Here is a 14,440-nt window from a genome sequence, read left to right on the forward strand (position 1 = left end):
AAATTCTTCTGCTATTTTCGTGCTGCTGATTGTATCAATATACAGCAAAAAACAATTTGAATAATTTTTAATACGCTGATACTTATATGCTGTTTTGGTCATTATTGTAGAAAAGCAGGATAAAAATAAATTAAAACACCACTGTAACAAATTTCTCTCGTTATTGAAAGGTGAAGTACTCATCACAATAACCCAAATTCCTAACTAAGTATCCTTGGCAGAAGAAAGACTCCGAAAGTCCACTAGATAGAATGATACAGTCCGAAGATTTATATTAGATTCAAAATTCTGAAAATAAAGACAAGACAAGGGCAACCCCTTTAAGTTTACCTGAATTTCATCTAGATACTGGACAAGCTCAAAGTTCTTTTTTGATAACTGTGACCTGTAATCTGATTCTTCTCCTCTTCGTGAAAGAAGGGTTTCTTTTTGTGTATCTATCTGTCTCTGATAGTCAATTACATCCTGACGAAGTTGTTCATTCTGCATAAGACAAACAGGAGGAATTGGGAAAATTATACAAATCAAGCATTTGAAGTGTGCCAACAAATGCCACAAGTCAATGTGTGATCTACAGTATCTGAAACAAACTACAATATCACACACAAATATATCCAATAATCCTACAAACTATTAAGCTGAATACTCACCCTCTTTTTTCTTCGCTTTTTCTTCAAAGGAAATAGAGTAGAATAAGAAAGAAAATCAAGGCTAATTAACATATAACTTAGGAAAGCTTAAAAGTAAAAAGAAGAGAGCTGTTCATAATTGGCCAGGAAACATCAAAAAAGCACATTAACAGCGTAATGCTATGAAATTTATGTTGGCAGTGGCTAATAAGTTAAAGTGAGAGGTCTTTGTGCAAGAAGGTGAGGACTTCCTTTCTCCTTGCATCAGAATTCACCCATCACAGTGATTTAAATCATTCCAAATTAATGGGCCTAAATTTAAAAAATATATTTAGGACTTGGATACAAGCCAGAGGTAAGAAATGATAGACAGACAGCAGGTTAGAAGTACAGTGCCTGATAAAACAGTTGTGACAGTAAGACAAAGAAAACAAGCAGGTTATAAAGAACACCTATGAAACAGAAAATACTCCTTAGTAACACAAGTCCTTGCCGCCCTACAACAGAGTCTCACTCTAAATTATTTAAAATACTATTTTAAACCAGAGGAGGGAGGGAGAGCTGCATGCATGGGAGGAAAGGTCAATCAAACATTGATTCCAAAGTTCTTCACTAACCTCCCTTCTCAACTTGCTGTTTTCATTTTCTGCATCCTCATTCCGAAGAGCAAGCTAAAACAACAAAATTAGTTAGCTAGGAAAATGTATCAAGTACAAAACGAAGGCATATTTTCCAGAAGTATCAACACTCCTGGAGTACATGAATAGTAAATATTGTATTATATATGCATAGATAGGTAGGTAAATAGATACACACAAACACACACAGGGGGAGGGCAGCTCCTGCTCGCATTTCTCATCAACCCTTCCTACCAACTACCCCAACAAACCCTTCAATGCTATTGCCAGTCCTCTTCCTTTACAACTCACCCAAAGCCCACATCCCCTCACAGCTCCTTAAACGAATTCAACTGATCTCAGCCTACCTGCCAACCCACCCCCACCATATTGCCAATCCCTCTCCCCTCACAGCTTGCTCCAATCCCAAGATCCCTCTGTACTGCTGCCACTGGGGAGGGGCAGGGGATTGAAGAGAACAAAATATTTCATCCCTTTGCTCCTCTTAAAACTGTACAAGACTGCACTGCATTACAGTGGTACCTCGGGTTACATACGCTTCAGGTTGCAGACTCCGCTAACCCAGAAATAGTACCTCGGGTTAAGAACTTTGAATGAGAACAGAAACCGTGTTCCGGTGGCGCGGCAGCAGGAGGCCCCATTAGCTAAAGTGGTGCTTCAGTTTAAGAACAGTTTGGCGTTAAGAATGGACCTCCGGAATGAATTAAGTACTTAACCCGAGGTACCACTGTATATTTCTTATTTCCCGGTCTCATAGTGTATACACAACCTCTGTTTCGTGCAAATGCATACACCATTAACTTTTTTTCATTTCTATTGCTATTATTCAATACAAGTCTTCAATTTTATATTATTTTCCACAGTTTTACAGATGTCTACTTAAAATACTGCATACCTGTTCATTGACTTTCTTTTCTTTCTCCAGCTCCTTCTCCATATCTGCCAACTCTCTGTCTTTTTGTTCCATCTGCCTTTCCAGCTGACGGATCTCATCACGCAAAAAGCGAGTATCACGACCACCAGTAGATCGATGTGCTGCCTTAAAACACCATTAAAATATAACAAGCTATGAATGTGTTTCCAGTTAAGGTAAGCAGGGCAGTACAGAACTGTTTTAATCAAAATTTCAACACACACACAAACATTTTGCATTCATTCATTCTGCACAAGTTGGGAAAAGTCAGGTTATACCTGACTTTAATCTAGTATTTGTACTGCAGGGTATTTCAGCTTCAAAAATTCAAATGGTTTAAAATAAAGGTATGTCTTAAAGGACTAACTATGCACAATTATATATTTTTAGCTGTTTTACATTCCCACTATATAAAGGAAAATCTAAAAGTGATTTTGTTATAGCGTGCAGTAGGAACTTGCCTTTGCTACATTCTAAAGGCACTATGCTACAGATGAAACCTGTGATCAATATAGCTGTGATTTTGACCAATAAGGGTCTGACCTTCCTACAGTTAAGCAAATTCAAGTCCTGCTTATTTCATTTGCCCTTTGAAATTGCAGGACAGCGTTTAAAAGTATCTAACTTTAAAAGGTTGAATTACACACTTACAATTTATAGTTGTGTCCCCAAATGTTCTGTTTATGTTTAATCAAATAAAATAAAATGTTAAAAATAAAGGCTAGAAACACAATCCTATTCTCCTCTCCAATGTTTACGATTGGAAGGGATTAGGATTATATGTAGTTTCCATCCTCCAGGGGGAGACTGCACAGAAAGAAAGCTAAACTTTCCTCAGGCACATGGAAAGCTATCACCAGAAGTTCTTGCCAGTATGAAGCTGGGATGTTCCACAGTGGGGTTTGGGTCTCGTAAAGGTGTCAATTATTGAACCCATCAAGAGTGCCAGACTCAAGCTGGCACAGCAGAAAATATGTTCTTTCCCACTTCTTCTGCCTTGGCCAGAACGAGCCAGCAGGACTTGGAATGTACTGGTGGACTTGCTGTTCCACTCCACCACTGCCCTGCCTCTCGTTAGGATTGCTTTGCCAATGCCCATAAAAAAAGAATAACTTAAAAATGCAATACATCAACTAGTACCACCAAGAACAAAATAAATAGTATTAAATGCAACTTTACATTTTGACATACCTCTAACTCCTTTTCCAATTTCATCACTTTAGTTTTTAACTGATTTTCTGTTAGAATAAAGACACACAAAATTACCAAAATATATTTCCATAAGCCTCCAAATGAAATCTACAATAAGCTTGGTGGCAACCTCTGCTAACATTACAATGAGTGACTTATTTGAATCAAATTTTAGTAACAACAAAATTGAAGCTATATTACGATACTTTTTGTAAAAAAAAATACTCTTTACATAGTTTTGAAAACAATAAAACAAGCAATAGAGGAGAAATTGCGAATCACATGCTGATGGACTGTCAATATAAATCATATAAATGACTAGTGTATCTTATACTTCACAGAAAGAATACAAAAATAGGAAATGAGCTGAAAAGAAAAAATGGGGACAGGATGAATCAGAGGAGCCAGGCGTAATAAAGTTCAAGACACTGAACTCAGGAACTTAAATATGTTTTAACTTCTAATGGAAGTTTCCATCATCATCTACTGACCCTGCTGAAAATTGGAAATATACAAGTATACATTTAAGTGTGTGTTACTTATCCACAAAAACTGATGCTACCAAATTTGGCTTGCTCCTCCCCAGCTTTCTCAACTTCTTCCAATGCCAGTTCTACTTCTTGATTTTTCATCTACAACAAATATAGGAGTAAGACAAGTGCCCAGAACAAATAATTACATATGAAGCTACAAGATTATGTAGACTAAAATAAGATGCATGTTACTACACACAGATAAACACAATATAAGCAAGCAGAGGTTTTAGTCTGGAGGAATGCACCCGTTATAAATTTCAGCAGATCCTATAAAGCAAGCAACAGGGAGCGATTCATCCAGCTATTTCCAAATGTGCCCTTTTGAAAAATGACCATGCCCACTTTTCAACTCCTGGGGGGTTGGGAATGGATCCATGCAGCCCTTAGCTAAAAAAAAAAAAAAAAAAAGCAACCTCTATACTATGCATCAGAAACCAAGAAACTTTCTCATTTTCACACTTGCAATAGGAATTGGGTAGAAAACTTTATGACCCAGAAGAAGAACTCCAGGGAAATTAGACTGTTTCCTAACAGGGTTATTCAGACTAAGGACTGGGAATCTTTCAACGGGTGTACACCTTCCTATAGACCAGGAGGACAAAACTCAAATTACTCAGGGCACTGTCACTAGCATTCAAGAGGGTTGCACTACTATGAAACTATGAAAAAGCATTTCTGTCACATTTTTCCTAACTGCATTTATCAACCAAAGGAACTGTAGATGGGCAGGCCAAAATGACATGTTTCACTTCAAAATTCTAATTTATCCCTGTAAAAAAACAGTAATTACCCTGTGACACAAACATCAGAACTTCCATCATAGGTTAAGTGAAAAAGACTGACTTTCCACAACAAGATGGACTTTTGCCACACTCCTGACAGGAACAACTGCACTTACTACTGTTGGGGGCACCTGCTGACTTGGCTGGAGGGGAAAGGCTGCAAGCAGAGAGTTTGCCCTAGGATGGAGGAAATAGACTCTGCATTGCTGCCTAGCCTGGAATGGAAAGCTCATGCTCATGCATAATTTGCTTCTTAGAAGTAATTAGGACGCACCAGTACTGACCCTCATTAGTGACTGAGAAATTTTAAAAAGCTGAATTAAACGTTCAGGGTTCTCATCCTTCAGATCGCTTCCATCAACCTAAAGATAAAAGCAAAATACTTTATTACTATTAAACAGTTTAATATTAAGCATTATATCCATTTAGTTTCTTCGCATAAAATGCTCAATTCACTGTTCAAAATACCTTAGCCAACATCTCCAGCAAAGTATCCGCTAGCTCCTCCTGACGAGGTAAAGAATCAGGATCTACTCTCATAACCTTCTTCCATTCTAAAATGGGTGCCATCTTGAATGTTCATTTATCTCTGAACAAAAAGGAAAGGTATTTTGAGAAGACATGAAAATATCCACAAAGGTAGTCATTCCCTTTACAAAGATATTTATAAAGGAAGCAAAAGACATTTACAAAGATATTTACAAAGGAAGCAAAAGTTTACTAGACATTATGTTCATGATGTAAACAGAAACACAAAACAGGTCATTATTAGAATCAAAACATTCTTGCTTGTGTGCTCAAGTGCTTCAGCATCACTTCCATTTTTAACATCTCTAACTGTACCAGGAGTAGTTCAGGAGGGGCCATCACTTATAGGAGGGGCCCTCCTGAGCTACTCGTGTCATACAAGAGAGGGAAAGGACAACTCTAATGGTATATGTGCATGGCTTTGTTGCTCTCACATGGGATTGAATCCCACAACTTTATAGTTGGCTCGTTTTTTATGTCCTTACCTGATACAGTGGGCTCAAGTCCACAACCCCTACGGTCGTGAAGCGCACACACTTTCAAGCGAGTACACCCTAAACCTATAGAGGTATATAGTTGTACCTATAGTTCACGGGTATATAGCTGAGGTATATAGAGGTATATAGTTATAGGTATGTAGCTATATAGAGGTATATAGCTATATAGAGGTATATAGTTGAACCTATAGTTCACGGGGGGAGAAAAGATTAACAGATTGGCTGGTCTTTCAATGTCTATTACAAGACTCTCTAAAAGGCGTTTAAACACACACACACCTTCGCCATAAACCTTTCGAAAGCGCCTCTAGACCCTCCGAAGTGGGTCAGCTGGGAAAGGAAGCGAAGCTATGAGCCTTTTTACCCCGGATACCTAGGATGCGGAGGCTTCACGCAATCTCTCCTGCGCGCTTCGCAGTGAGCCAGTAGGTTTACTCCAGAGGAAGCGGGTCGAGGATTGCAGCCATTTGTTTCCCCAAGGAAGGAAACGCCTCTCCGCTCTCGGAGCCAAACGGGTTGCGAGGAGGGCAGCCTAGTGGCCGCTAGTCCCCCTTCCGGAGCCCCGCCTCGCCCGCCAGGTGCAGGCGACGTTTATCCGCGTTTATTTGTTCACGAAAACCTCCCTCCCTCCTTCTGGCTCGCTGGTTTCCTCAAGTCGTTCACGGAGGAGGCGGAGCAGGCCGCTGCTGCTAGGCGACGCCCTCAAACACTGCTCGCCCTCAGCCGGAAGAACCCGGATCTTCTTAACTGGAGCGAGAGCCCAGTCAAAACTCCCGCGGGACTACAACCCCCATCATGCCCCAGCCGAAGACCACAAGTTCCGGCATGCCTTGAGGTGAACGGACCGAAAGGGAACAGGGCGCGCGCTGAGGCTGACTTCCTACTGAACAAGGGCAGACTCGCTTTCCCGAGTGAGCGTGCCGGCGTGCTTGTTTACGGCATGCCGCGGCCTTCAGCAGGGAAAAGATACCGCCGAAGAAATCTTAGGCTAAAGAAGAAGGGAAAGGGCGGGAGCCACGGAGAGAACTACATATCCCAGGGTGCTCCGCGCCGTCCAAGAGGCAGAAGCCGGCGGAGTATCCGCCGCTTGGAATGCCGGGGGAGGGAGTCGGGCTTCCCAGCATCCTTTGCCGAGCTCCGTGGGTGACAGGGGGAAGTGTCTGCGCGTGCGCACTTACGGGAGGGAGGCTCCGATCGCTCGCCCCGGGTTCGGTTTTCCCAGGGAGGTGCGGCTGAAGCACCAGCGGAGCGAGACATGGCGGAGAGCGTGTGCATCGCAGGCGGACCCAGGTACAGGATCGCGCGCAGCTAAGAGCTGCGGGGAGAGTCTCGGGCTGGGGTTCTGAGAGAAGAGAGCGGCTGGCTCTCTGGCCCCCACGCGACGGGGACGGGAGAGGGACGGAGGGGAAGAGGCGGGGGTGCCTGGCTCTGTCCGGTGCGGTTTCTTGCGCGACTCTCGAGGAGAGCGCTGCGGTTTGCATGCCAGGTACAGGATTCAACCCGATGTAGGAATGAATCGCCTTTGCTTTTGGAATTGCGCGCTGGACCTCGCGTGCGATTCAGCAGCTCGCGGTCTCCCTTAAGGTGGGAGGATGTGCTGTTAAGATATGGTCGTCCGAAGGAAAGGCTTGCAGTGTATAGCGTGAGTGTTCACACGTGACGCTTGTAAAGACCCCCGAGTTAAGTCGTGGATTTCTTCGTGCATATGGGGGGCGGGGCAGAGAGGAAAGTGCTCTCTGTGTAGAAAATAGTGACTGCAATGAAATAGTTGCACATGCCCCATGGGAAAACCTAAGTGTTTCCCAACTTCTTAGTGCACCGTAGGCCCAGCACAATCCCGTGCACTCGGAAGCAAATGTTTGTGCATACCATAGGAACTACTCGGGAAGTAAACGAGTTTAGGATTGCACCCTCAAGCCGCAGCGAAGTTAAATGGCCGCACATTAGTTTCAACTGAGTGATACGATTGGTTACATGGGGCTTAAGCGCTACTTTCTCTTACTTTCTCTGTATTTATACTATGGAGAATCCAGTTACTGTGTAACAAGTTATGAGCAAACGTTACAAATACTGTAATGTGTGGCGTTTTTCGTTACGATGTTGATTTCATCAAGTAGATAGTAGCAATGCAGAGTAAAGTGACTGCTGTTATGTTTTGTTGATATTCTACATGCTATAACATTTGTTAAGGAATGCTTTGGAGATCAGGCTGCAACAAAACTCATTTTGGAACAGGAAGAGGGTAGAGGAAATATATACCCGAGTACACACACAGTAATTATATATAAACTTGGGTGTCACTTTCGTTCTGCATAGATAATTTATTAGCAAGGTTTAATGTTTGTTGGTGACTGTATCTATACTGTATCTATTCACCATTTACAGACTATGAGCTGGGGGGGGGGAGCCTGAAACTTTAAGGCAAAATGTGGTTCTGACTGCTTATCCCCATCTGCAATGTTGCTTTGTTTTATTTGACCTCTTATCATAAGCAGCCTTGAGCAGCTTGAATAAAGAACAGTCCAGTAATTGGGATGCTCAACAATACTGAACCAAAGGCATTCTAATTGTCGTCTTTCATTATTCATGTGTCCTTTTTTTTGTTAGTATAAGCCTGACAAGGAATAATCTGTTACATGTGAATATTCTTGGTATTATCAGCTTGTCACTTCCCAGACACTCTCTTTAAGAACCAATAAAAAGACCATAGCTCTCTTATAAGTGCATTATTGCTCTTTTTATGCTCGGAGAGAAGCTTGCATACCTTACAAACAAACATTTTAAAGCAATTAGTGCAGTGCAGAATGCCAAATGGTCGGTGCAAAAGTAGTAATTGACTCTACTCCAGTTCGACAAAGATGTTTTTAATATACCGTATAACTGGATGTGGTGATTCAAGCCCCAGTCCAATAGCTTTTCTATCTACTCTGTGTGAGCCCAAAGACTTCTAATTGTCCTGTGAGACTTCTAAATTTTTCTCTTCTAAACAACGGATTTCCACACCATATCACAAACACCTTTTGAAGATTTTGGGAAGGGTTGTAGTGCAGTGCTTTGCATGCAGAAGGTTTGATTGGGAATGCTCCATGCCTGAAATCCTTGAGAGTTGTTGTCAGTAGTGCACTGTAGACAGTACAGTGGTGCCTCGCAAGACGAAATTAATTCGTTCCGCGAATTTTTTCGTCTAGCGAATTTTTCGTCTTGCGAAGCACGAAATCCCATAGGAATGCATTGAAAATCAATTAATGCGTTCCTATGGTCAAAAAAAGTCCAAACAAAGCCAAATTTGGTACAACAAGAGTTTATTAAGTGCTCTTTAAAGTCACACATACTGTAAAGAGCATTTCAAAATTCAAACCCAGAATTTTTTTAAAAAAACAGCAGAGTGGCCCAATGGTCACAGAAAATCATAAAAATGCAGAAAAAAACATACAAGCTTCCAGATTCTTGCAAACCCCTCCCCAACACCAAGTCCTTGAATTCCAAACACCCCAACCCAAAATCCAAAACCCCCAAAAAAAGTTTTAAAAGCTTAACTTACCAAATGGCTGCAAAAGAAGTTTTGGAAAAGCTTCAAAAATCACCAAAGTCTTTAAAAACCTCAAAAAAGGCTACTATGTACACTGCGTTCTATGAGTTGCTCCTCGAAGTCAAGTTGCAACTGTATTAATGGTGTTAAGAAAATGGAAACAAACTTGCAAGACGTTTTCGTCTTGCGAAGCAAGCCCATAGGGAAATTCGTCTTGCGAAGCAGCTCATAAAACGGAAAACCCTTTCGTCTAGCGAGTTTTCCGTCTTGCGAGGCATTCGTCTTGCGGGGCACCACTGTATTAAGCAAGATGGACTCAATGGACTGACTCAGTATGAGGTCACTTCCGGTGTTGCTTGTTTGAATTTTAAAAATGAAAGCACCATAGAATTGTACAGTTGGAAGGGAACCTGAGGGTCATCTAGTCCAACCCCCTTCAACACAGGAATCTCAACTGAAGCATCCATGGCAAATGGCCATCCAGTCTCTTCTTAAAAACCTCCAAGGAAGGAGAGCTCCCAAGGGAGCCTGTTCCACTGTTGAACAGCTGTAACTGTCAGAAAGTTCTTCCTGATATTTAGTTGGAATCTTCTTTCTTATAACTTGAAGCCATTGGTTTAGTTCCTATCCTCTGGAGCAGGAGAAAACAAGTTTGCCAGCAGTTCAAACTCATACTGTAAATGTTTATAGGTGTGTGATCCTCTGGATTTGAATAACTATGTGCAACCAGGTGTGGAGAATGGATTCATATTACAATTTTGCACTTCATCTTCCTATATTTGTCAGATTACCATCAGAAAGGTCAGCATTCTAGATCTTCCAGTTTTTTGCCTTTATGCAAAGTATAAACTTAAAGCAATCCTGTCAAAAAGCAACAATCAAAAATAAGAACCAGCAGCAGAAATTATACAGTTGAAACCTGCTAAGATAAAACATGTTTTGTTTCCATATAAAAAGATACCAGGAAGGTACTCCATAGTCCAAGCACTACTGCCAAGAAGGCTCTGTCTCTCATGCTTGTTCACATAACCACCCAAGATGTTGGCATAGAGAACAGCAGCTCTGGGACAGACCCTTCTTGAGGTAGCAAGGTTCAAGACTGTTTAGCAGTGATGGCCAAACTTGGCCCTCCAGCTGTTTTGGGACTACAATGCCCATCATCCCTGACCACTGGTCCTGTTAGCTCGGGATGATGGGAGTTGTAGTCCCAAAATAACTGGAGGGCTGAGTTTGGGCTTTGAAAGGAGCCTGGAAACCAAGTAATCAGTGAAATTGAAACAAAGTTGGAGTTCTGTGCTTCAGTTGTTGGGCTGCAGGCAAAAGTCTGACTACCACATTTTGAAGAAATCAACCTTTCACCATTCACATTTTAACAAGGCAAGTGTACAATAGGCTTCTTCCTCAAAACAGTTTGTAGCACACATCTTTCTGTTCACAGTGAGTGAATTCAGGAAGATTTACATCATTGAGTTGCCCTATATGATCTATTCAATGTCTTAGTTATACTATCTAGTTTTGTGCAACAATATGTCCAGACACTTCTGTTCTCCCATAGGGCATTGGTGCTCAGCATTGTCATTTGAAATGTAATCCATGGTTCATGAGCTGTCCGAGTGAATCTACAGAGGGATGAGCCAGACCCATGACTCATTTTTCCGAACACATTTTATTTCTCATAGCCAAGATCCCTTCCATTTGGGGAGATCCTTACCTTGGATGTTAGAAAGAATTGAAGCACGGCTGTCTCTGTAATGTCCAAAGGGCCAGTCCAGGCCTGGCAACTCTCTTTCTAATCTTCTCAACATGCTATGTTTGAAACACCTGTTGGGCTACATGCAAGATCTGCAGACACTACAAAGAAAAATTCCAGCTGATGTTTTAACAAGCAACTCTTTAAGTGATCATACGTCTTCAATTAGTTTTGTGCACTGGTGGTCAAACCCTTTACTGAAGGGGAGACTCCCAAAAATTCCTTCACCTTTGCAGGCAAACAATATTTTCAGTAGCAAACATTCTCCTTGAGGCCTAAAAAAAGGGCAAGACTAGTGGTATAATTCCAGTTGCCTGCTCTTGCATAATCCCTCTTCGTTTGAGACGAATTGTGAAATCATTTGTAGCTTAGTTAGCAAGATGGGAAGATGCTGAAGATGTAAACAAAAGATTCCCTTGCTCCCTTGACTCATGGGAAATCCTTGTCTGTTCCAGGTTCTCTACAGTAGGCTAAAGGTAAATTCACTGGGAAATACGACATTCTGTGTCTCTAGAGACCTTTCCTGTGGGTGTGCACCAATACACAAGTAGTCCATGTACATGCCTAGGGATGAAGTATTACTTTGTCAGCTACTTACTTATTTCATATAATTTATATACCGCTTGATCATAGAAAAGAACTCAAAGTGCTTTCCAAAAAAGGTGCAACAATGATATTATCACTAAAAAAAATACAGTCATACCTCGGGATAAATACGCTTCAGGTTGAGCGCATTCGGGTTGCGCTCCGCGGCGACCAGGAAGTAACGGAGCGCGTTACTTCCAGGCTTCACTGCTCGCGCATGCGCAGATGGTCAAAATGACTTCACGTGCATGTGCGGAAGTGGCTAAATGCAGCACACGCAGACGCACTGTCGCGTCTTACGTTATGTTCAGGATGTGAACCGGGCTCCAGAACGGATCCCGTTTGTATCCCAAGGTACCACTGTATACAGCAATAGTTTAAAACATGCAAAAAGTGAAAACAAAAACAGGCTGAAACAAATTAAAACTTGCACCAGCTTTCTAAACATCTGGGTAGGCTTGTCTGAACAAGAATGTTTCTAGCAGGTGCCAATAAGAATACAGTGAAGGTACTTGATTGATATTAATAGTCATATGGGTCATATGAAGGCTCAGTTACCTGCCCAGTCTTTTGGGCAGCAATGGGGAACCTGTGGTCTTCCCAATGTTGTTGGACTCTGAACTCACACCATTCTATCCAGCATGTCCAACGATCTGGGGTGATAGGAGCTATAGGCCATCAACATTAGGAGGCCTACAGGTTCCCCATCCCTGCTGTAGTGAGAACTTGGTCCATGATGGCAGATCAAAAGGTAGTCTTCTCAAGAGCAGTCTGTGTAGCTTCTCTAGCTGAGGATGCCAAATGGTTTTCTCTCATGGTTAAAGTGTGGAACTAGGACCTTGATGGACCTGGGTTCAAATGCCCACTCAGCCATGAAGCTCATCTTGGGACAATCATTGCTTCTCAGTCTAACCTACCTCACAGGGTTGTTGCTGGGATTAAATCAGGAGAACCACGTATACCAACTTTAAGAAGATTTTTTGTTTTGTTTAAAAAAAGCTAACAATGGGGAGAATCTAGCTGCATCTAGCTCTTTAGAAATGATCCATTTTCAATGTAGATTTTGACTCCTATATATGCCTGTTAGTTTGTATTAGAAACCTGCCCATTTCCCATTGGGTGCCTATATCCTAGCGACATCTTCCCTGACATAAAAATTGCATCCCTTCTGTGTGCATTATGGCAGGCAGGTCTCCATTTAACTGCTCTTTAAATAGCACTAGGAAGAAAAGAAGACAGAGTTCTCTTTGTTGGTTTTTATCTTTTCTTTTTCTCCTCTGTAGTGTTTTTCTGGAGATCTTAAATGACAGCTTGTGAACTTTCTGATGTTTGGTTGTTTTTATTTTCTAATTCCCAGAGTGTGAGATACATTCACTGTCTTCTGATTTCTCACCTATGCATCACACCAAATGTGTGTGTGTGAGAGAGAGAGAGAACCTACTAAGCATGTTTTAATTCTCTGCTGTAGAATGTTAGGGGTGTGTGTTTTCTGGAAAATGTTGGCATAGAAAACATTCCTAAGTAAATTGAAGCAATTTTCACAGAAAAATTTATAATGCCTTAGAGAACAATCTAGTATAACATGTTAATTTTACCTATACTGTGTCAATTAAGTTAAAAATGGTTGCTGCCAAGCTTGCCGAATACTGTACATGCAATTGGCATGATTAGTAATGAACTCAAAAAATGGACAGATTTCCATGGGAAAGCAAAGCACTAGAAAATTCCCACCCCACATCCCAATTTTTTATTCCATGGCATAAATGTGTACTGTACTGGAAATGAATACTTCACCTGAAGTTCTGAAGGACACAAATATGCAAGATTCAAGTAGGTAGCCATGTTGGTCTGACGCAGTCAAAAGAAATAATAATAATAAAAAACTGTCCAGTAGCACATTAGAGACCAACTGCGTTAATTGGTCTCTAAGGTGCTACTGGACAATTTTTAAAATATCTTTACAAATATGCAAGCAGAACATTGCACAAATGGAGAGACATTCATATTCATATTGGTGCTTTAGATTGCTCTGTGCAAATATATGCATCTGGCTGTGATCAGTGAGGTGAATGGCAAAGAGCTCTTGCACAGAGATCTTTATGAATGCTGTGTATTTTTGACTCTGCGCCCCCCCCCCAAAAAAAGATGCACAAAGAAAATGTGAACTTTATGCAAAATTAAAGCAGTATAGGTATATTGCTCACTTTTGTAAAACTTGACCTGTTTCTCCTAGTCAGACATAAATTGAATTTTCTCTGGGTGAAGCATGGGCTAAACCTCTGAGTTTATGATCCCTCTTCTGAGCATTCTTCACACACTTTCAAGACTGACTTTAAAGCTTCTGTTAGCAGAAGAGGAAGGCAAGCAATGTTTAGCAACTTCCGCTGCCCCTTGCAGCCCCTTGGAGACTCCCCCAATCCTCTGGAGCAGATTTAGGGGATGTAGGGAGGGGTAATTGCCAAAAATGTCCTCCCCACTCCACCTAAATGTTTAACTGTATATCTGGGACATGTACATTGTAACATGCTACAATAATATACCAGTTCTGATATATTAGAGGCCAAGTTTGTTAAACAGGTATCTTCAAATTGTTACTAGTTACTGTTTATTAATGTATAAATTGCTTATATGCCAAGTTGGATTCTAAGCTATTTACATCTATAAAATCAATTATAAAATAGATATAAACTAATGGGGTTCCCTTTGCCAGTTGGAAAGCCCTATTTATGCATTGAAACAGAAGATGCTTTTGGAAGTAATTTAAAGAGTGGTTTCCTAAATTATTTCCTGTATGTATGATTATTTGTATACTATCCTGTTTATTACACCTTGCAGTATTTTAAAATATATATTTTGTCAGCT

At 41.1% G+C, this 14,440-nt stretch overlaps 2 protein-coding genes across 12 annotated transcripts in view; one reads left to right on the top strand and one right to left on the bottom strand.

Annotated features, from left to right (window-relative positions):
• The window catches only part of CEP290 (centrosomal protein 290), a 46,696-nt gene extending 40,268 nt beyond the window's left edge, over positions 1-6,428 (bottom strand). For 3 of the 10 annotated variants that reach the window (XM_083573393.1, XM_083573397.1, XM_083573396.1), the window contains exons 1-8: positions 6,088-6,428; positions 5,158-5,278; positions 4,974-5,051; positions 3,934-4,003; positions 3,372-3,418; positions 2,163-2,306; positions 1,247-1,300; positions 331-483 (exon numbers count right to left, since the gene is read on the bottom strand). In XM_083573393.1, the coding sequence (XP_083429519.1) occupies positions 331-483; positions 1,247-1,300; positions 2,163-2,306; positions 3,372-3,418; positions 3,934-4,003; positions 4,974-5,051; positions 5,158-5,259 (648 nt within the window). In that variant the 5' untranslated portion in view covers positions 5,260-5,278; positions 6,088-6,428. Of the gene's footprint in view, positions 1-330; positions 484-1,246; positions 1,301-2,162; positions 2,307-3,367; positions 3,419-3,933; positions 4,004-4,973; positions 5,052-5,157; positions 5,279-6,078 lie in introns of all 10 variants that reach the window. The other 7 variants (XM_083573398.1, XM_083573394.1, XM_083573391.1 and 4 more) reach the window with 4 other exon arrangements.
• Positions 6,429-6,645: 217 nt separating this feature from the next.
• The window catches only part of TMTC3 (transmembrane O-mannosyltransferase targeting cadherins 3), a 34,938-nt gene continuing 27,143 nt past the window's right edge, over positions 6,646-14,440 (top strand). The window contains exons 1-2 of one of the 2 annotated variants that reach the window (XM_083573423.1): positions 6,646-7,004; positions 9,934-10,044. The gene's annotated coding sequence lies outside the window, so the exon portion shown is untranslated. The remainder of the gene's footprint in view (positions 7,005-9,933; positions 10,045-14,440) is intronic. The other variant, XM_083573422.1, reaches the window with a different exon arrangement.

Source organism: Podarcis filfolensis (genome assembly GCF_964270895.1).
Source record: "Podarcis filfolensis genome assembly, chromosome: 10".
In the NCBI taxonomy this organism is placed as follows: domain Eukaryota; kingdom Metazoa; phylum Chordata; class Lepidosauria; order Squamata; family Lacertidae; genus Podarcis; species Podarcis filfolensis.